The sequence below is a fragment of the Cyprinus carpio genome, chromosome B12 (genome assembly GCF_018340385.1).
Source record: "Cyprinus carpio isolate SPL01 chromosome B12, ASM1834038v1, whole genome shotgun sequence".
Taxonomy (NCBI): domain Eukaryota; kingdom Metazoa; phylum Chordata; class Actinopteri; order Cypriniformes; family Cyprinidae; genus Cyprinus; species Cyprinus carpio.
Genome location: NC_056608.1, coordinates 4,621,549 through 4,644,896, shown reverse-complemented (window position 1 = coordinate 4,644,896; position 23,348 = coordinate 4,621,549). Strand labels below are relative to the sequence as shown.

Here is a 23,348-nt window from a genome sequence, read left to right as displayed (position 1 = left end):
AAGGAAAGGAGTGTTCTACCTAAAAGACTTGAAGAGCTCCACAAATTCAACAAAGCTCATGATGCTGTCGGAGATCATGAGGTCCTGAAAGCCCCTGAAGCAGCCTTTTCCTCTACCATGCCAGCTCCGACTGCTCCAGGCCCTAAAAACACCAAACATAGGCATCTCTAAAGCATTTTTAAGCATTTTAAGCCATTAATTTTTAATGGTATTTTTAAGCTTTAAGACAAGTAATACAATTCATTTTTCACTAAACTGTTGAGATTTGATCTTGCACCTCACATGTTTGATCTTAAACATTAACCATATTTGATGTGCATTGAATAAACACCTGAAATCAAGTCTGTTCATCATATACAGTGATTGTATCTTTTCAGAAGACTTGGATTAAACAGCATGATTCACATGGATTACTTTTATAATACCATTATGTGCAGTAAAATGTTGATTGGACAGACTTTCATTAGATGGAAAATGATGATAGAATATTAATTAAGTATTGTTTTGTTTTGTGAATAAAAAAAAAGCTTTATGGGTTTGGAACAACATGATAGTCATAAATTATAACATATTTCATTTTAGAGCGAAGTATCTCTTTAAATCCTTCAAGCACCTGGAACCAGCTTTCATTGAATAAAATAAGCTTAAAAAAATTGTTATCCTATTTTATTTAAAAATGATTATGGAAGTAAATTACATTGCAAACAAGGTTTAATGTTAATTTATTTGCATATTTTATGTTGCATCCTTCCTGAATACAAAAATCTTAAAATATCTTTAAAAGAACAGGATCAAAACAAGCTAAACCCATCAAACACACTGAATAGAAGCCTGTGCGCTTTCTGGGAATGCACTAAATTTGTATTTCTAAAGAGGGAGTGGCCTTACCCTGGTTGAGTTTTGGAGTTGCCGGGGAGAATGGGGGAGGAATGGGGACGGGTAGTGGTGGAGGTGTTTGTGCTAAAGGAGCCAGAGGAAGATGAGGAGGAGGATAAGGAGGATCCAGGAGACTGGCCTTTGCTGTTGGATAAGGAAAGGGATCCAGGGTGGCCAAAGGTACTGCAGTCCTCTATGGAAACATTCAAACATGTCACTATGACCCTGATCTCTGAAGACATTTGCATCACAAAACTAGTATCTATAGTGTATATATGGAAAAAGTATTGGTAAAGCAGCTGAAATGGATGCCACCCTCAAAATTCTTCAACAATTATGTCTAACCAAAGTCAGATTAGCTGTCAACAAATTGCTCCATAACTCTTACCAGCATTTTGCTGCTCAACACTTTCCAAAGGGTCTGATTCTCTCCTCCCCAAAGTCTCTTTACAGCTCCTGGTCTTGCGTGAGATCATCTCATCATCTGTTCCATCACCACTGTCCCCCTGTGAACAGAAAATAGTGCATTAGTCAAATCATATAGACAAGCCAGGACAGCCTGTGTTGGCGGTTTCTCACTCTTTACCCTGACTAAGGCTTTCTTCTTCTTCTTGACATTGGAGTTAATGCCCAGCGGGCTGTTTTTCTGGGCTGAGCTCTTCTCCGCACTCTTGCTGGCGGATCCAGGGCCACTAGCACCCATATTCCAGCGTCTCCCACCGAACAGCTCGATAGCATGGGCCAGTGTGGGCCCCTCAAATCTACCGTCCTCCTAGAACAGGGAGTTTTACAGTAATATAAAACCCACTGATAATAAAAAAATGGACAATAACCATAAGTTAGCTGAGTTATGCTAAAGGGAAACAAAAGTCAAAACTGGAATTTGTTTAGCTGCATGAGAACCTAAATACCACCAAAGTTCTTCAATGTGAACTTCTATAATTCAACACTGAGAACACAACATGCGTGCAAAAATCTTTATTTAAATGCAGACTAAGATGGTTTGCTAGGTCTACCAATCTGGCCAATTAGTGGTCAGCTGGTTTAACTGATCAGCTAGTTGACCTGCCAGCTAACAAGAGCACAAAATTCTTCTAAAACTATCAAACCAGACCAGCATGACCAGTGGCAAGACCTGCAAAAGTATTTATAGCAAAGTGGTTGTAATAGGAATTGTTGCAATCTTTACCATGTATTCGGGTTAAATGATCTTAATACGAAATATGCAATTCGCTATTTTAAAAACATTAGCAAAATCCTCACAATAAAAACAAAACATCTTCCACACCTAAACAGTCTATTCGTACTGTGTTCTCAAATATATTAAATAAATGCACTTGAGTAAATGTACCTGGTACAAACTAACATACTGCTTTCGCAGCCATTGTAGTCTTTGGTCAGGAAACTTCCTGATCTTCCTGATGGCACTGAGCAGCTCCTGGAGGCCCTCGTGCAGCATTTGTGCCGTGTGCTTGGGGGCCACAAAGTGCAAGAGCCTGTTGTCTGTGGTGTGGAGTCCATATAGCAGCGTGACACCATTTTCGCCAGGGTTCATGTTACACAGTTTGTGCTGCAGGCACACATAGTTAACATCCACTCCAGGGTGACCCATAAACACGGCCTTCACCACGTTAAGGTCTAGGAGTCCATCGGTCAGTCCGCAGTGCACAGGTTGGCCCAGGGGTAAGTGGTCTGGGGATGGTGGATGCCCCATGAAGCCTCTGGCTCCTCTACCTGGGACACAGCTGCTGTGGGGCTTGGACCAGGTAAAGAAGCAGTTATCGGGCTGTAGACGGAGGAGGCAGCGGGCGGTGAGGTGGGTCTCGGGGTCGTAGTGGATAACGGTTGCTCCCTGCAGCAGGAACTGGTGGATATCTGGTTGAAGAGAGAGCACGTACCAGGGGATGAGCTCTGTTCCGTGGCTAAATGGTCCACGCACCTCTTCTGTGGTTTGGAGGTCTACATCCTTAGCCAGCTCAAGCGGGTCCACTTCAGAGTCCGAGAGGTCCCCTACTAAAAACCTACAAAAAAAGACAAGAAGCGAGTGAAGCAAAAATCAAGAATCAAATGACTGAATAAACAGAACTCTGCCTGCAAAACTTCTTAATGTCTTGGAAAAGGTAATGCCATATTAGTCTTGCAAAAGAAATTGACGTGAGCTTAGAGTATCGAAGAGCACTGTCTACCTAAAAGACACAAATTTAGGCGCCGTTATGGAACATAATACAATGCTATGCATTAAATTACTTTAAATCATGCACTGTGGCAGAGTTGGCACCTTGAGCTTAAATGTGGTTGTGCATGTCATTTACTCTGTGTCTTGGTCTGGTTATGGGTCTAGGTTTGTGGTCTCAGACAAGACTGCAGCCTGTTTCCAGAGAGTAATGAGGGCGATAATTACCTCAACCACAGGTTTGCACTGTATCTGCACCATTATAGAGGATCCCATGGCTCTTAATGACTACTTAGCCTTAGTGTCTGAAATGAATGGTGGAATAAATTCTGCATAATCTCCATTTAATTAAAATGGACAGTCTGGTGCATGGAGCAACAATTTTTGCATGGGTTCTCAGTTAAGGTCTTGATCTGAGCATTGATCTGCATAATAGCGGTGTGGTATTGGTCTGGTCCTCAAAATTCTGGTACAGGTCTGGGTTTTAGGAAATTTTGTATTGGTTTGGGTTTGGATCTTTTGCTGATTAGGGGTCTTGTCTTGGTTTGGTATTAGGGTTTTGATACTGGTAAGTGTCATAAAGAATTGGGCTTTGGAGAGTCTGGTCTTGGCTTTAGCTCTGCACTGTGGATTGAGAGGAAGGAAATCCATGCATTTCTAAATGCAATCACACAAAACCTATACAAATGAAACACTGCATGTCACTTAGAAACCAATGCAGTTAGTGTAACCATTAAACCTTTAACCATTAAAGCACAATCTGGCAACTTACAGGACACGCTCTGACCCAGGTCCTTTCTTGAGAGTGGACAGTAAGGGTGGAGGGTTGAATTGAATGAAAGAGAAGAGAAAGACAGAAGGTAGTGGTTTGAGAAATGAAAGTGGGGTGGATCTGTACCCAAACACAGTATGCTCAAATTTGATACATTTGTGGTTTAAAGTCAGCCTGGAACTGGAAGAGTTACTGTGCGAGAAGTTTAGATAAATAAAGAACTACATCAAAGCCAAGATGCTCAAGATTCAGTCTCTTGAAAGAAGTAAATGCTTGGGATGGCGTCTACAAAGACGATGAGATTCTCCAGAGACACAGTAATAACAACCCATATGAGCACCTTCCTGCAGACAACAAAACTGCCTCAGCATTGAGGACAAACAGAACTAAAAACTCACCGCTTTCTAAGGAAACATGGGGTTTGTAGTGCTGCTCTGTACATAGGTCAACATGTATAAACAATCTCATGACAACAACATGTTCCACTGAAAAACACTTCAGTCCAATGGAAGGTCTTAGGAAATCTTTTTATAACTTAGACGTTTAAAGGTTCAAAATAAACTCTGAGCACTCACATGCTACAGTAATTTTTTTACTCTCTTTTAAATTTTCTCAAGGTTGTCAGCAAAGGAAAATTAGTAGTACACCATATACACTGAGTGAGTTATGATGAATAAAATTTCACAGCAACCTGGCCATAACCTTCATAAAAAAACACATACTTTATGTATAATGATTAGTTTTATTTAGTTTAGATTGGGTGTTTGTTTTAAAAACCTTAAAAAGTAGTTATTTTTCTGTCCGATGCTTTTGGGTTTAGGATTTTTCGTGTTCTTGTGGTGACCAAAATAACAGTCAGAGTTGCTAAGATGTAATTTTCTTAAGGTTTCATTTTACAGTTCAGGTAATTGACTCAAATAAGCCTTTAAATGTGTCCATGAGCAACAATGGCACGTCAAATCACACACATCTAGTGGTTCCTCCACCAGTCGAGCAACTCCCATTGAGATTCATGGGAATGCTAGCTATCATAGATCTCCTTAGTTAACACAGGAAAGTGTAAAGAAATAACCCAAAGCTCTATGCATCGAGCCTATTAGTGGTATTAAAACAAAATGAGAATGCCTCAACATATCTGAATTAGACTAAACACATTATATATGTCCAAAATTAACTCACTGGTTTCTGCTCTTGTCTTTGAAGGAAAACTGTTTGGGGCAAACTGTGATCTCCTGTGCCTTCTCCTCAGGCTCCTCGGCCTCCAGGCTTCGGTTGCAGCTGCGAATCGTCTGCAGAATGTTACTGACGGTCGCCTCCTTGTCTGAGCTGTGGAGCCCATCGCTCCCAAGCCTCTGCATGAAGTGCTGCTGGCCGTTGTAGTCGGTGACAAACTGTAAGGTAAAGAGCACTTCACCACAGAGATTCCACACAAAAGAAAATAACCACAATTATAGACAATACGAGTAGATTTCGTGGGCTGTAAAAGCTTTCATGGGTGACAAAATTACTTTTTCCTGGTTGAATCACTCTAATGTGTTTTTTGTAAAGCCAGGAAGCAATTCAGCAGGCATATTAAAAGTCTGATGAAAAGGTAATTGCTCCAGCTAGCCAAAATGGTCTCAAGATTATTATTGTAACTGTAAAAGGCAATTAAATTAGACCATAGTGATACAATTTCCTGTGTTAGTCATCATGACTCTTTGGATGCAACCTAATCCTCACCTCAAGAGGATCTTCTTGAGAATCAAATGATGGACGCAGTCCAATAATGCTGGCTGCACCATCCAAAGCCTCGCTAAGTTCCTTAAGGAACACGCCACAGAAGGGCACCACTTTGCATCCAGGGATGTTAAGGGCACGGTTGACCACTTTCTTGTACTCAGAGGATGATTCATGCTGGGCCATGGCATCCTTCAGACCACGCATGGTCTCGATATCTGCCTGGTCCATGAACTGCCACATTTTCAGAACTTTGCGAGACCTGCGGAAGAATAAGACAGGCTGTCTATATGTATATTGCTCAAGGCTTCTTATCATTTTTGTTTTTAAATGTAATTTAAAACATAATTTAGGGATGAAGTCTGATGAATCGCTCTGATTAAGTCTGATTATGTGCAACCAGAGTTAGATTTTGTCTTAAGTCTTAAAATATTTTTGTATAATAACCAGCAAACTGTATTTTCTCTCTCTTTATAACATAAGTGGAATAAAATAAAAATAAAAAATTTGAAAAATCTAACTGACTCCACTGCAAACTCAGAGGCTGCTACAACTTCTGACTGTAGTGAAAAAATGGCCTTGGAGGACTAGTATTAATTTTAATCTCCGTGGCGAGCATAAACATTTGATAGATGACTAAAATTGTAGATAATTAGTCCATAGAGAAAGTAACTTGGGTTGCAGATTAGTACTGAGACTCATCCTATCTCATGTAACAAACGTGTTGTCAAAAACAATTTAATGACTCAAGAATGTCCCTCACTTTGTTAAGTAACACACAATACAAACAGAGAGGGCCATTTATTCTCAAAGGATTATTTATTTTCTAAGCAAGCCATTCAAGGCATCATGCCATACCTGAGACCTGCCAAGAATTCCATGACCGCATTGTAGTTGCCCATGTTCCAGGAGCACTTTGCCACATGGACAAGGTATGAGAAGACTTCTCTCTTCTCCTCCATGGACCCAGCAGTCAGTATAAGCCAGGTCACCCATGAGCTCACCTAAATACACAACACACACTTTAGTTTGAGGCCCAAACCTGAGAAAATACTGATCTCCATACCTTTCTCACTTTATACACTCTCTCACTTTATTGGTGTATAATCACACATATCTGGAAGAAACACTGCTGATTGTATAACATAAATTTCTAGCTTTAAACTCATAAGTTCAAACATGATTTCATTTACATTTCCAAGAAAAATGAAGATTTGAGTGCACAAATGTAGATTTGAGCCCACTGGGCCCCATAACACTAACACAGATAACAAGACAGTGATCCATACAGCTGCTGTATATTCCAAGTTTTCTGAAATCATACAATGGGTTTGTGTGAGTCACATTTGAAATTTAACACAGGACACTTGGTTCAGAATTTGTGCTAAACTTTTGTGTATAACCTAGGTATAACCTCTTGTAAAGGTTTAGAACAACATGAGGGCAAGAAAATTATGAACTTTTGCTTTAAAACAGAAACTAAGAAAAAAATAACATCTCCTATGTTACTTTCTCATGTCAGTTTAATATGCAGAGAAAGTCATGTGTGGGTTGTTTCCCTTCGAAAAATGTAATACTGTGTGGTGCTATCAAAGCATTGCTCTATTTGAACATCCTGTCCAATTAGCAATCGCACTGAAACATCATAAAAAGCACTCAGAATACCCTACCAACTGCACAGCAATGCAGTGTCAACCACGCAGGACATCCCAGTTATCGCATAGTACCATGCTAAAGATCATTTAGCAATTACACAGCGGCATGCTAAAAACAGTAAATGCACAGAAATACACTGGCATGCACCCAGGACATCCTATCAACCACATACCTCTCAAAACACTGTACACTCTATATATATATAAAAAAGATATTTTATTAACAGAAAATAATTTTCTGTATAGATTTATTTTTTACAGGTGTGTTATCTGTTTTTGAAATTTTGCACTGCACTGCATTTACAGAAACGTATATGTCCATAAAACTATGGATAATATCCTGACAGAAAATTACCAGAACATTTTCCGTTTTTTTAACAGTGTATAAACTGCAATTGCAACACCCTGGCAACCACCCAGAACACCCCAGTATTGTGGTGTCAAGCCTTTGTAAGGTCAATCACCACTCACATTTTCTTTAAACACCATGTCACAGAATCCGAACATCTCTAGTCCTGAGCGCTCATAACAGCAAATCTGTTACGATGGCGTGTTGCAGCTAAAAACACCTCACAGAAAGTCAGCCAGTTACATGAACAGTTCTGCCAGGGCCCGGATGGTCAGGGACGTTTAATACGAGAAGACCAGTACACTGGCGCTCATGTCATTCTGCCAGGATTCCACCGGTCAGACTGCTGCTCTTGAGTTACTGCACAGCCCGGCCAGCCAGCAGTGAATGGACAGCAGATTTGACACAATAAAAACTTACGTAAGAGTTGCCAGAGACACTGCACCCTGGAAGGGGCTTCAAAGGCAACCGCCGGTCAAGTGAATAAGACCACAAACAACTGACCGCAACAAGGACAACAGACCACAAACCCTAGGCTATGCATGGACACCCAGTGACAACACTTCTGGGATGTATTATGTGGGTTACAGCATAAAAAAAAACACAACACATTGCTGGGGCACGAATGAGTCCACAGGAAGCATTAGGGTAAAAGAGCAAACCAAATCCATCTAAAGGAGGAATCCGTGACATGTTCGCAAAGGACATTAGGATTAACGCTGGGAGGGTTGTTATGTGATCCATTCATGCTATGATAGCATTACATCACATCAAAGCCTATGATCTAGAAAGCTCCCTTCAACCAGGAAAGCTTCAATGTTTCTTCTAATCGACTAGGCGATGGAAAGTTAAGCAGGAACTTTCAAGGAACTGCTTTCAACGATGAAAGATGATTCCTTAGAGCATTACGCTACTTGACAAGATATAAGACTGATTTCCACAACTTTCTGAGTTTCGAGTCTTACATAACTGACACTGACTGTCTGGGCTGTAAGCATCTGCAAATCTTTATTTCATGTTATTCCCAGTCATAACCTGTCTAGATTGTTGCTTTAACATGAAACATAACTAGCTTTGATGATTCAATATTTGAAGTTTTCATGTTTTAAGTCTTAAAGAGTTCAGCCAACAATGGCAAATATGCATCTTATCTCCATTTAGTTTCTTAAAATCAAAACCAGCTGATCTAAAGGCAAGCGTGCACCTTAAAGATGACATCATTCCACTTCTTTAAGGCCCATTCAAAAGGAGAAACAATTTCCCCCTGGCACTCTTTGTATCAAATGTTTAAGACAACTGCAATAAACTCACATCTGTTTGGATAAGTAGGTACTTGCTTTGAATGAGAAAAGATCCAAGTAAAACAGGCAATAGAACAGACACCTGTGACTAGCCTGCTGCAACGATGACAAATGTCCTTCTGTGTCCAACACGATTTTCCTTCCAGAGCTACCGCCCTTACATTCACTTTGTTATGAATCTGAACTATTAATGAATGCTCACCTCGTTGAATCTTGTGACAAGGTCTTCTACTGTGTTATGGTGGTCATTCTGAGTGGACATGATGGGGGCGGACAAGGAGGCTTTCAGGTGCGGGTGGCGTTTGTTGCAATCTGGGCTTCCCAGGTCTCGGGTGAGAAAGCTGATGTAGTCGAGGGGGAAGACGCGGCGGTATAGCTGCTGCTCCTGTTCTGTCAGGATGGTGGCGATCTCCTCTGGAAACTGGATGAGGTGCCGCAGGTCGGCTAGTTCCTTACTGATGCCCGTCACAGTGGACGGGAGGATGCTGGAGTTGGCCATGGAGCTACACAGCTGCCGTTCTGGGAGAGACAAAGACAGTGGAGTTTACTAAATAACATCTGTATGGACAGGTAACCTAATGGCCCTCTCCCACCACCATATACCCTACTTTAATGATGTAACGGACAACAGAGCATATATAAACCAGGCGTGCTCTCAAAATGTGGTGTAAGTTCTGCAAACCTAATGGATTGGCTTTGTTTCAGTGTATGAACAGAACCATACTAAGTACAACATAGACAGGACAGACAACTGGATTTTGCCACTTCACAAGCATGGCATTTAAACTGGCCTTTGCATGGTTTGCCATGCTAAGAACACACCCAACTCCATTCCAAAATCTCTATATTCTCCTCCACATTTTATGGCATCTCAGGAGCTACCCCGCACAAAGCTTGTTCTGAAGAAGAAGAAAAATGCCACCAAAGAGGTATCTTACTACCAAGATTCCTCTTCTTGGCTATAATCTAAGGTAGCTTTACATGTATCCTTCATGGAGATCAGAAAAAAACATCAATAATTAAATTTATAATATCCTGGAAAGTTTTGTTAAAAATGGAACTAAAACGGAGAACTTTGAACCAAAATGAGAGAAATTTGGGCTGCACTTTATTTTACAGTATGTGTTAGGGCAGTGGGCAATTAATCGCATTCGATTGTTATGCGCATCTCGTCAGTAAAGCCGGTCCCGTGATTAGTAGTAAATCTCCATCACCTGCTTTCAGATTGAGCGGCATTAATTACACAGAGCCATAGTTCACTGACAATTAGGCAATATTGCATTCATAATCGCAGATTAATCGCATTCGATTTCGAACGCGATATCGCCTAGCTTGTCAGTGAACTACGGGTCTGTGTAGTTAATGCTGCTCCATCTGAAAGCAGGTGATGGTGATTTACTACTAATCACGGGACAGGCTTTACTGACAAGATGCGCACGACAATGAAATGCGATTAATTGCACAGCCCTAGTATGTGTACTCACAATACACTTACCTGAGAAAGTAATGGGTAATATAAGGTAACTACATGGGTTAAGGTTTAGGGATAAGTTCAGGGATATTACCAAGTTATTACCCAGTTATTGTATGTACAACCATTTTCGCGTCAACATATGAATCAATATTCTTTATTGCCGCAAGACAGGGCTGGCAATAACTGTGTTCAGTACAGTGCAGTGCAAAGGAGGAAGATAAACAGACACATAGATAAACCATTCAATACAATAAAGTACAGTATTTACATGGTAATTAAAAAGAAGCGGAGAGTACTGCAAAAGACAAAACAAATAACTTTGATAATGTACACTGTTTGACACTTCAGTCTCATCAGTGCAGTCTAGTAAAAGTGGAAGGCGCCATACAGGCCAGAGTTGTAAATATTCCCAATAACCCATATACTTTGACACTGATGGATCATTTCTTCAACATCACCAGTCTTGTTATATTTACATATCTCCACGGTTTACTCCATTCTCGCCTGAGATTACGATCAGAAAGCAGTTATGCTGGTATGGCGCTCAAGGGCAGGTCAAGCAAAAATAATATAAATACTGTGAATCATGCTTGTCTGGATAGCATCAGCTGTCAAAAGCAGTGTTTGCAGGCTCCTTCGGCTCAACGCGCCGCCATGGTGACCGCCGGAACAGGAGGGGCAGAGAGTGCCGTTTGATTTGTGTATTCAGTCTAGTCTTCTGATAGAACATGTGAGTGTGCTTCTAGTACACACTAAGACTAAGTATATCAAAAGCTCGGTTTTGAAACTCTATGTTTTGGTGTTTTCATGTCGCTAAGCTAATGGTACAATACCCCAATAAAAGGAAAATGCTTAGCACACAAATAATAGATTAAATACTGTACACACAGTGGAGTTTTATCAAAGTCAATGTAAGTATTTATAAGACTGTATGCAGTCTAGGTAAGCAGCTCACTTGCATATGAACAAATTATTTGCAGTTCAGCTCAGAAATGCAATTACAAAGGAATCAAACTACTTTAAAAAAAAAAAAAAAAAAAAAACTTTAAATTTGAATAAACCCGAGCTGTACTGTCTTTGTATTGCTTCAAACTGAAAAAATAGCCAGTAATACTGAGAGTTGGTAAGTTTTAGGCATATCATCTTTGCAATATACAGCCTCATATCCATTCTCATTTCATTAACATCACATGTATCTGCCTTGTGTCCTTTTCTCTTTGCACATAGCATCTTTTGAAGCAAAATGGAGGGAAATGAATAGGCTGTGAATGAGTAGTCCTGATCTTTATGCATGGGCCACTCACGGTGCAGGTCTGAGGCAGACAGGAAGCAGCGCTCGTTTTATGAACGATGGCCGAGATCCTGCTATTGGGACAAGCAGAGCAGCTGAGGTGCTAGAGGAGCACAACAAATTGAAAAAAAATTATTGTTGCAATAAACAAATAGTGAAAAGTTCGGATTAAAGCATTGCTTGTAGGTGCATCCCATTTTTCTCATAACCAGCCTTAGTACACATTTATGTATCTAGGCATATGCAAACACACTGTGCAATATGGAATAAATGGGAAAAGAATATATCGAAGGATTTATTTATTTATTTAGACATGTCACTGATACAACACATTAGCCAGTCTAAAAATCAGTCAGAAGCTTTAGGAGAAAAGAGCCTTTGTCTTGGACAGAAATAGTGTGGCTTATGGATGTTTGATTCATGACCAGTGAGTTAGACTTACAATAACATCCCTAGTATCCCATCTCCTATGGAGAAAAAATCATTAATAGAAAGTGCAAAATAACTAACCTGTAAACCTAGGATGACAGAAGGCCTATATAAACCATAAAAACATTAAACATGTAGGGAAGACATAATCACAAAAAAAAAAGTGATGATGACACTCACTTAAATGCTAAGTAAAATTTCCAATCTGGTGATTTAGGAATTATACATTATTAATAATATATAAACATACAGTATACTGTAAATGCTTCATGTACAAACATTAGCAGATAGATTTGCAGTATTCAGTGAGTTATGAAGGTAAATGCCCTCAGACTCTTTTACAACCTCCAGAAAAATATTTGAAATGAAGATGCAAGAAAAAAAATTCATTCAGAATAACCTTGAGCAGCATGATTCATTTTGTGTAACAAAAGAGTGAAAGCCTACAGAACGTCACAACCAAGCAAAATAGAAAACTCTTTCAGTACAATGTGTGGATGTACCATTAAACTACACACACATTTTAATTAATTCATTGCTCAGTTTCATATTAAGCTTGATTTAGTATTTCAATTTAGGTTCAATTTAGGCAGTTTAAAAGAACCCGATCTACCTAACCTAATAATATATCTATGAAGAAAAACCTGAATTGTGAAGAAAGCATAAAATAAAATAAAATAAAATAAAATAAAATAAAATAAAATAAAATAAATCATGTACCTCTTCTTCCATTTTCTACAGTAATTACACAGACCAACTACTGTCTATATAAACACTGAGTCACTAATTCCTCTTGTCGTTCCTAACTTGTATGACTTTTTGACTACAGCTGCCAGCTCTCAACAAACAAATTATTCAAACTGAATCAAACATTAAGGCATATTCCCTGTTGATTATTACATACCTGACATAAAATATTACTAAAAATCAACTTCACAGTGTTTCTAGGGTTTTTTGGTGTTTTTCTAGTCTCATACACCAAAAACCTTGGGCTGCCAAAGTACAGTACATGATTAACTCTCCATAGAGAAAAAAAACAAAGCACAACACTTCAGTCCTTGACACCAAGTTCTAGCCACCAGAACTACACCATTGATACTATATTGAAAATAACTCCACAAGTGACAGCACTGCCTGTTGTTGTGTGTATGGTAAAGCTGAAGCGTGACTTACTGAGCAGCCTGTAGTCCATCCTCTGTGAGTGGGAGTGTTTCATGGTTGTGGCTGTAGCGGCAGTCTGCTCGCTGACTCCCTGCTTCACGCCGCAGCGGCGAGAGGTGCTTAGCCACATTTAAACTCAGCCTGACTGCAGCTGCCAGCTCTCTACTGCCACAAATCTGATTTGCTGCATATCTCACTCGTTCACACACACACACACACAAGACGCAGAGGCGAGAGGTGATTAGCACACACACACACTGTTTGGGTCACTTGTACTCCCCTCCCTCTCTCTCTTGCTCTCTTTCACACACACATAAATACACACACATTTACTCTCTCCATTTGCTGCTGCTCCTTCCTGGCAGGTCATGTTACTCACAGATGAAAGCAACACATAGTGTTAAGTGCAGGGCAAGGAAATCGAGTACCCAAACATGCTCTGATCACCAGTAAAGACTTCGGCGATTGAGTCCAGTTAGAATGTGATAGCCAAACAATGACTTTATAGCCTAAATTTGGGCTTGAGACTTTGGGGATGTGCTTGAGCATGCTTGTTTCCATCATTAACTTTCCCAGTTCATCCTGAGAAAGACTTATTGAGGAAAAGAACTCATCCAACAGCTTTATGGTCCATATGCCAGCTCCATTAAGCACAGAGAAAAGCTGTCCGGTAGATCTAGGAATTGCATTTATAAAGCCATTAACATACTAAAATCAAATGTATCCATTAAGACATGTCAAAGTCAGAGTTGCTGAATATAGGGAAAACATCAGCAACTTCAATAACTGTTGTGAATATCAACACCGTTAACCTGTCCTCTCATGTCTTCCAAACCTGTATGACTTCCTTTCCTGTCCATGCTGCACTTTTCTATACAACAAAAGTAACTGGGGATATCAAACTCCAAAGAGGACAAAAAGTTTCACCAACATGCCATAAGAAGAACCCATACTAATCATGCCAGTCTTGTGAGGTCATACAAGAGATTTATGACAGCAATTTCAGTCATTATTCACACTTCTTGCTGCCAGGTGTCGAAAAAACAGGCACTATGCCAGGTTTGATGTCAACAACACCACGTTGTTGGTTCTCATGTGTCTTAACCAAAGTATGAATCAGCGAAATGTGGATAAGTTTTGAGATCTAAAGCAATGGAGAAGATTTTCAGTCAATATCAACTTAAATTTTGCTCAAATAAATAAGTAAAATTGTATTGTTTCAGAAGACTTGGAAATAAGAGCACAATTCAAGAATGGACAACATTTAGTTTTTGAAAGCCCCTGGTCACTGTTTAATTTCATTATAAAAGCAGCATGAACATTCAGTAAAATATTTTTTAATAATATTCTCAGTTCCACTAAGTTCTACAGACAAAATAAAGTCACATAGGTTTGAAACAACATGAGAATGAGATGATGACGACAATTTTTGGTATAGCACTTTAGTTTACAGTGTCCTTGTTACATGTTACATGTACTTACTATAGCACTAACAGTAAATTACGCATAATTACAAGCAACTAACCCTAAACCAAAGATTCTCATACATTAAATATTATATAATATATATTATATAAATATCATATAATATTTTTATAATCTAGATATACAAAAATGATAATGTTTTATTTGACACAGGGGAAAGGCCTGCCATTTCCTGCACATGAACTCATAACACAAAACACGTCATGAGCGTGCAGTCGGAAATCTCACTGCTAAATAAACACAGTGACTGTCTAACACAACCTGGACTGTGCGCAATGCCTCACCTCGAGTGGTAAAGGTCTCAGAGTTTGCATTTTTCCTGCGAGCACAGAGCCGCCTCTCATTCAGCACATATGTGAGCGAGTGTGTTCTCCTGACCTGACCTAGCGCGCTATTCCTGTCCACCTCCATTTATTGCCACTGAAACTCTGCTACTGTATTTATTTTTTATTTTTTGAGTAACCCAATTTTAATTGTTATTTTACGATTCTCCTAAAATGTGTGTCCCACTATATTCAAAACGTGTTGATTTTGTTCCCATAACACAAAGACCTTTCCTGAGTGGAGCACCATTTCATTGGAAAGGGGGTGTATGCAGGGCAGTAACAACCACAGACATATTCAGAGTAGTTGTCGATCAGCATGAATGAGTCTTAAAACTGTACCTTCTGTTTCCCAATTGTGATTTTATTTTTAAAAATGCATTTTTATTTGTGCTAGGAAAATGTATTTTCATGTACACTACTGTTCTAAAATTTGGGGTCAGTAAGATTTTAAAGAAAGTAATGCCTTTATTCAACAAGCAACCATTAAATTCATCAAAAGTGGTAGTAAATACATTTATAAATGTAAATTTCAGATTTTTTTTTTAAAGTGCTGTTGTTTGCTGCTATGCAGCAAACTGTTATTTAACACTAATTACTATAAGAAATGTTTATTGAGCAGCAAATCAGCATATTCCTTTTTTTTATTATCATTTCATCTTTACAAAAGAAAATATGCAAGCAAGCCTGTAAATTATACAACTATAGTGTAAATAATGTAAAAGTCCATTTTGCTATTTCGACAACCTAAAATCTATGTTAGCCAGTTAGGCCTAAATATTATCTTGGTGACAAATCAGTAGAATTTACAACAACGTTGAATACATCACAGAAAACCAATTAGGTCATACCGTGTCAACTCAACCAGATGTCCCTGGCTCAAATTTTTGATTTTGTCGATATTTTTTCTGAAGATAAACACATATGGTGATATAAGTCAAAATATTAAAAGTCACTTATGTGTATTTACTGAGTAATTCACTATTTTGTAAAGGATGGTTAAAATTATAATTTAAAACAATATTCATCTCTAGTTTCTACATTATTTGTTCTTCAGACCTTCCTCTTTAAAAGAAAAGAAGTATCTGTATGCAAAGTGACACACATTTGGTTTTCGACCACTGAAAATGTGTGCAATTTGACAATTTACTCGAGGCCACACTTAAATTCCAATATTGCTAGAAACTTGCATGCAAACTTTGGAGAAGAAAACTTAAAAAGTGCTTTTTCCCCATTTTGAATGGTCACCATTGGCATGTAATGCGACTAAATTTGCTAAAGTCAACAGATTTTACTAATAGATCTACCAATCTCTGTGTAAAAATAATGATGATGCCATCTTTCTAAAGTCACTTTTCCCCTCCTGTAATCTAGCTCCAAATCTCATGTGAAAATGGTCATTTTGACCCCCCTCTACAAAACAGTGGATTACTCAGTAAAAAATACACCTGTGACATTTACTATTTTGGCTTTCATCACCATACATGTTTAAATATTGACAAAATTAAAAAAAATTAAGCCAGGGACGTTTCTGAGATTTGGTTGATTTGACACGGAATTACCTAACTGTGTAATTGTGCTAAAAATAAATAATAAATGTCCAAAATCAATAAATGTAAAATTATCACCCCAGTTCTGGCTGGCCTGAAATACCCCGGTTTGACAGACCATCCTAATTGTTCAACTAATGATGCTCAACTTGATGCTAATTTGTTTCATTCATACCTAAAATCAAAAACAGTACAGGATGCTGAATATGGAAATTCTACAGTCAGCTACATTAAAATGATTTTGAAGGGGGTTAGTTGCCATTTAAGTGCAAAAGCTCCTCATGACTTTTAATGCTAAGCAGGATTTAAATATCTATTTCATCAATGAGTTCACTACTTACAAGCTGTTTGCATTTGAATGTCAAAAAAAAAAAAACATTTCAAAAGGAAAACAGCACAACATGTTAAACAGATTTCAGGTGTGCAATGCTGCCACCTGCTAAAATAAACATGAGACATCTGTAAGTGGTAAAAAACGAACCACCTACACCATGGCCTTGTAGGTTCATTTCACTCACCGACCCAACAAAACAGTCTAAACTATTATAACCAACTTTGCTGTCCAAAACAGCTAGTAAACCTCAGCACACAATGAAACTTTTGGTGTCACTTAATTTGCAGAACATCTTTACCTCTCACTATGTTTGAAAAGCCCAAAAATGGTGAGAATGTCCATTGAGAAGGGCCAGATTGCATTTTGGCCCAGATGCCTGAACTTCCCACAGCTCGCGAGAGAAAAATAATGCTTGTGTATTTAATTATGAGGCCGCGAATACCAGGGTCACTGAGTCATGGTCCCACACAGACGTCATGTCACCTGGAATTAGTCCAGAGCGCCGTGTGTTCGAATCACTGAGGATCGGTTTACACTGACATGTCTCACGAAGGGCTTGAAGGTTACACTCCAAATGGATGAGCGCCATGTGATAAGCTAATGCGGCCAAAATCAAATTAAAGGGCGAACAACTGTCTGACTTTTTGCAAATCAAAACAGGCGTTTGAAGTGCGCTGTTTGAATCGGTTGGCGAGCCAGAGCGAAACAGCCAAGGGTTGAGGAAGAGGAAGACTGACGCCCTTCTCCCCCGCGTCGGTAACGTTACACAGCCCTCAACGGAGGAGAAGAGATGATTTTCATTAGTTCATAACCTGCTTCTGCGGCGCCTGTAAGAGGCCTCCTCATAAATCATCTTTCAGCCAGCAGAACTGCTATGTTCTCTTCAGAATGAAAGAAAAAAACCACACAAGGAAAATGCAAAGTCATTATTATGCACAAAAGAAGATTATGTTAACAAAAGAAACCAATTATTCTACTGCAGAAAATATTATCTTGCTATTCTTGTATTATCTATTACTCTGTAATTGTAGTGCTTGTGACAAAGTTTGCAACAAAGACTAGCTTGTGGAAAATCATTCCGGAACATTTAAAAGTATGAATGCCACAATGCATTACTTTGAACACAGAACACCTCTTTGTAAAGATGAAGTAGCATCTGAATGATAAAACAATGCATACTGTGAATAGTCCATTACTTGAAACTTCCTTAAAAAGATGCTGGAGCATCTGAATTATAAAAAAAAAAAGTGTGCTGATGAAGAATTTCAACTTCTTCCAGTGTCCCAAGTCAACACTAGCGGGCTTGATGTGGAAAAACAAAGTTAGTGATCTCTAGGGAATGATCTGCACATTCCAGTCAACCAAATCCTGAGTAATTCTGTCCAGAGGATCCTCAAAAACAATGAAGACAAATAGAAAAAAAACATCCACATGTAAGCACAAAGACCCTTAAAGTTGTGTCTTTTTTATCTGTTCAACCTGAATAGAAAGTATTGTTCCGTATTAGCTGCGGTTGTGTAGCATGCAGCAATTAGTGTCAGCCTCAGACAGATGCCACAATGAGCACTTCTGAAGAAAAGCTGCCTGCTGGAATTGTCAGGTTTATGCCTTAAAAAATGATGGAAAGATTTGATGTTTTTTGTATGCAAATACATTATCCTTGAGCAACTGTACTATAAATGTACTAACCATATTCCTTGTAGCTACAGTATGCCCATAAAGTAGTCTGTACACATTAGGAAGGACAAATTCTGTGTCTTCTAGACACATTCCATGCTGATTTCTGTGGTTGTGTCTTTGATTTTTCACTAATGTGCCATTTTCTCAATGTGCTGCCACTTGGTTGCATGTGAATCTCTTATTATGGCTTTGTAAGTTTTAAATTAGCATCCATTAAAAAAACCTCCAATCGTTTCATTGATTCTCAATTAAGTTTCATGACTCTTGCTACAATGTTTATAACTGTATAGAAGAGTCAAATTAAATCGGTTTCATTTTATTGATATTATTATACCCAGACTTCAAAACTTTAAAGGATAATTTTGACAATTTTGACCAGATTTCTATTGTTATAATATCAGTAGTATGTGTAAATAAACCATTTGTGAACTTTCTCTGCATTATCTACAACAAGATATGTTCATTTGTTAGCAAAGTCAGCCAAACACAAAAATGCAAAGTTCCATCTTTAGTCTTAACAAAAGCCCTGGAGTTATCAAAAGGCAAAACTTTTGACAGCTGTTAAAACTACAAATTGATCTTCCGCATTTTTGAATTCCTGCTGACAGTCAGATCAACAGAATGGTATTGTCCAAATCAAAACTGCATTACGGGGGTTGAAGGTTGTGTCAAAAATAAACATTTTCTTTTTTTTTTCTTAAAAGCCTTGTCAGTTGTGAATTCCCCTTTTAATCATAAAACATCAGCCCTGAAGCATCAACAAAGCTGAAATTGGTGGGGTTTTTTACCTTTCAGCATCGCTCGACCTGTGGAGCCAACAGTGAAGCCGGGCAGAGAACTTCGGGCCCCGAGAGCAGCAGTGGCCTCCAGCAGGGCCCCGCTCAGATGAGCTGCAATGCTGGTTCTAGGAGCACAGGCCCTAAATCTAATCCACAACGGGGAGACCGGTGGCCATGACACAGCCTGGGCAAGCAGCTTTCTGGATGGGTGCAGGAGATAGACCTCAGGACTCAGGGTAGGATCAACATGGTCAATCTGTAAAAAAGAGAGAAACAATGGCAATTCACATCTGTTGAGGCTTTTGTCTTGTTAAACAGAGAACATGTTAAAACAGCATGTCTGAGGTTATCGAACCCTGGGGTATCTCAACTTTTTTTACAAGATAACATATGAATTAGAGCTTTACATTGTTCCCTGTCTTTGAATGCTTGAAAAAGGTGAATTTGTTTTATCATTCAGTAAAATAGTACTATTACAAACTTACTTATATTAAACTCAGAACTTTTATTCCCAAATATTATTATTATATTATTATATTATTATTATTATATTATTATTAGGCATTTTTGCTCTTTATATCTCTATACAATTTTACATCTCAATTTTTAGTGTTTTGCTTAAATATTTATTTTTGAAGAATTTTAATTAAGGCTGTGTCGATATAACTAAGTTTAAATAAATAAGGACATATTGGGGTCCCTGAAAGTTTTTGGAGGCCATCTAATTGAGAAACACTGGTCTAACTAAATTAGCTCAACTAGTGGCAGAACTAATCAACTGGCTGACTAGTCGATGCAACACCTAAAAGACATGGAGGTTCACATCTTCGCTTCTCTAATAGTCTCTGACTTGGTGCCCTGCAGTGATTTAATCGCTTTCAATGTGAGCTACCCAAGGAACCAACAGCCGGCTCCCTAATAATGATAATAACAGGAAGCCATAAGAGTCAAAAAAAAAAGACCTCTCTTGTGAACAAGCAACTGCTTAATGATCAGCCCAGTAAGAGCAAAAATGGAGAACAATCCCAGGTCTTGCGATTAAACTTATCCTTACTGAGAAAGAGCACCGGTTTGGTGATTTAACTCCTATCTTTAATTTAGTGCAGTGAGCAGCCATTATTTCACCATTACTGATCCCAGACTGCATTTCTGCCAGCTGATTCCAGGAAAGTCATTACAGCTGTTGTCTGTGCCCTTCCTCTGAAACCATTGACCCAGCTTCTTTGGCACCTCTCTCCCCAAACAGCACTGGCTTTGATGAGAATTAAACCACTCTCATTGGATAAATGGATTCAGCGGCGATGCAACGTGACATAGGCGAATAGCAGGTGCTCTGAGCTAAAGCAAAGCGAAGCGAAGCACATGACCTTGAAGACCTTTCACTTAGGTTGTTTATAATGCAAAAACAAAACCAGAAAGAAGCATGTGAAATAACACTAAGGTGTTGTTTACAGTAGGTTCAGATTTTGCCCTTTGCCCTGACAAAATTTTGACTTGTGTATTCCAGAGTCACAGGTTTGGGGTTAGTAAAATGTTAAATATTTGCCAACTATGAAATCTCTTTTTCTCTCCAAGACTGCATTTATTTAAACTAAAATGCAGTAAACTGTAATATAGCATTCATTATTACAATTTAAACAAAACTTTTCTATTTTAATATTTTTTTAAACGTAATCTATTCCAGTGATGCAAAGTTGAATTTTTAGCACCATTACTCCAGTTTTCAGATTCTCATTCAGACAGACATCATTCTAATATACTGATTTGCTGCTCAAGAAACATTGCTCATTATTAAACAGTTATGCTGTTTATTGGTTTTGTGGAAAACATATTACAGCAATTTTGTTTCAGGATTCTTTGATAAACAGAAAGTTTAAAAGAACAGCATTTACTACAATAGAAATATTTGTAACATTATAAATGTCTTTACTGTCACTTTTTTCATACAAAAATGTAGTGTGCAGTTTGCACAAAAATGGCAATGATAAATAACTAAATAAAAAAATATTTTTCTCCCTCACATATAAAATATATTTCAATCTTTTATATACATCAGCCAGAAATATGAATTTTTAATTTTTATTTAATGGCAATAAAATTTTCGGAGCCCTAGAAAAACAAGCAGCAGATGCAATATTTCAAGGGTGAGATGAGTAACGTGTCTAATTGGACACAGAGAGTGTTGCGCTCGCCACCGAGGATAAAGGAGCTTATTGCCACAGCAACCAGGATGAAAGATTCTTGATAGTGCTTAGCAAGTCAATTGCTATGTTTCTCATTTTTCTCACTTCAAACAAAGAGAACACAACATAAAAACTCAATCAAGATAAGGACTTATGTAATGAGGCAACTCTACTTTGAAACTGTCAGGGACCAATGTTTATGAGGTTTTAATCAAGAAAAGAAAGCCTGCTTTTGCATACTTAAGAAAAGAACATGTCATCACAGTATGCTTAAAAGGCAAACATTTTTGAGTTTCTGCCGACCAATTACAACACTTAATCTCTAAATATTTCATGTCACTTTGATTAGTCAATACGCGAGTCAACATTATTTAGAGCCCAGCCCAGATAACCAGTGGGCTTACATAGTCATAGCACATTATGATCAATTATACCAGTGTTGTTGTTTTTGTTTTTTTTCACTGGTTGAGAGATTTTGATTCTTTAACTGTATGTCTATGCAGTGCTTTGTTGAATGCATCAACTGCACATCACTACATTACGTTTACAATGTAGTATGACGCAAGGTTTGTATTCATTTAGCATACTTTGTATTAATTGCATTACAAGCTGGATAATGCATCTATAATGGGCATAAAATATTACAATGCTAAGGCTGTTATCCACTACTGACTGATGTAGAAACTGTGCAGGATTTCAATACTGCACCTGTACTGTAAAAGGGGCCTCATTGTTTCCGAACATTAAACTACAGCACTAAGCAAAGCGTCTCCTTATCTGAGAAATCATTTTGCAGAATTGGCAGTCCTCAGAAGCCCCTCCCTGAGCTGTAGAGCCGTGGTACTTTATAATTGCTCTTTAATGGGATGGGTTTCCTGCTCTGCTCATGATAAAAGCAAAGTCAGCTTTTGTCAGATCTTAAACTGGACCTTAGGGGACTAAAATCTGCACGTTCACCAGCTGCCTGTAGTCTGACACTACTTCTTATTGCACAAGCTGCTGCCACACTCTTAAAAGTAAAGGTTTCAAAAGAGGGTCTTCGCTGTGATGCCACAGAACCACCATTTTTGGTTCCTTGAACTTTTCAGTGAACAGTTCATAAAAGAACCATTTTTACAGGGTTTCTGTAGGTTTGGTGAAGGTAAATTTAAGCCTTTTTTAAGACCAAGTAAAGAAAATGTAAGGAACAAATTGAGGGGAATACATTTTCTCTAAATGTAAATGTCTAGGGATCACACTTTAAGTTAACACTGCGGTTCATAACAAATCTCCATTACGTTTTTATTCATTTTACTTAAAAAAAAAAAAAAAACACCTTATGGGTTAAATAGATCTGACCCTAAACACTATAATAATAACGTTTACTGTACCTTCTATTCTCAGTGCAAAAAAAGTTAAGTTCTTAACTATGACTTGTTTCCAGTGGAAAGATTCTTAAATCAAGATACATTTATTTGAGAACCAACATAAGAAGTTTTGTTTTCTGAGAAATGCATGTCAATTGAGTTTATGATTAAAACAAGAACAAATATCTGCTAATGGACTCAGAAATCAGCTTAATTCAAAGGGAAAACAGGTTTTCACAGCCCAGATATTTGTTCTTGTTTTAAGCATAATCTCAGTTTTATTAAGTTCGGTTTCAAACTTCATATCTAGATTTTGTCTCTCAAGTAATTGTATCCTCCTGAATTAAGGATGTATAAATATGTAAATTGGAAAACAAGACAAAAATACAGAGGAAGATTTTTTTTTTCCAAAGTGCTAACAATTATGCTTTATGAATTTAAGACCTTTATAAGATCTGAAGAAACCCT

General features: G+C 38.2%; 1 protein-coding gene across 3 annotated transcripts in view; it reads right to left on the bottom strand.

The window, feature by feature from the left end:
• Positions 1-23,348, bottom strand: part of LOC109065351 (1-phosphatidylinositol 4,5-bisphosphate phosphodiesterase epsilon-1-like) — a 67,669-nt gene that overhangs the window by 18,629 nt on the left and 25,692 nt on the right. For 2 of the 3 annotated variants that reach the window (XM_042734997.1, XM_042734998.1), the window contains exons 2-11: positions 19,361-19,607; positions 9,048-9,364; positions 6,399-6,544; positions 5,544-5,802; positions 5,001-5,212; positions 2,228-2,897; positions 1,463-1,648; positions 1,265-1,382; positions 889-1,069; positions 20-142 (exon numbers count right to left, since the gene is read on the bottom strand). In XM_042734997.1, coding sequence (XP_042590931.1) covers positions 20-142; positions 889-1,069; positions 1,265-1,382; positions 1,463-1,648; positions 2,228-2,897; positions 5,001-5,212; positions 5,544-5,802; positions 6,399-6,544; positions 9,048-9,364; positions 19,361-19,370 — 2,222 coding nt within the window. In that variant the 5' untranslated portion in view covers positions 19,371-19,607. Of the gene's footprint in view, positions 1-19; positions 143-888; positions 1,070-1,264; positions 1,383-1,462; positions 1,649-2,227; positions 2,898-5,000; positions 5,213-5,543; positions 5,803-6,398; positions 6,545-9,047; positions 9,365-13,212; positions 13,407-19,360; positions 19,608-23,348 lie in introns of those variants that run through there. The other variant, XM_042734996.1, reaches the window with a different exon arrangement.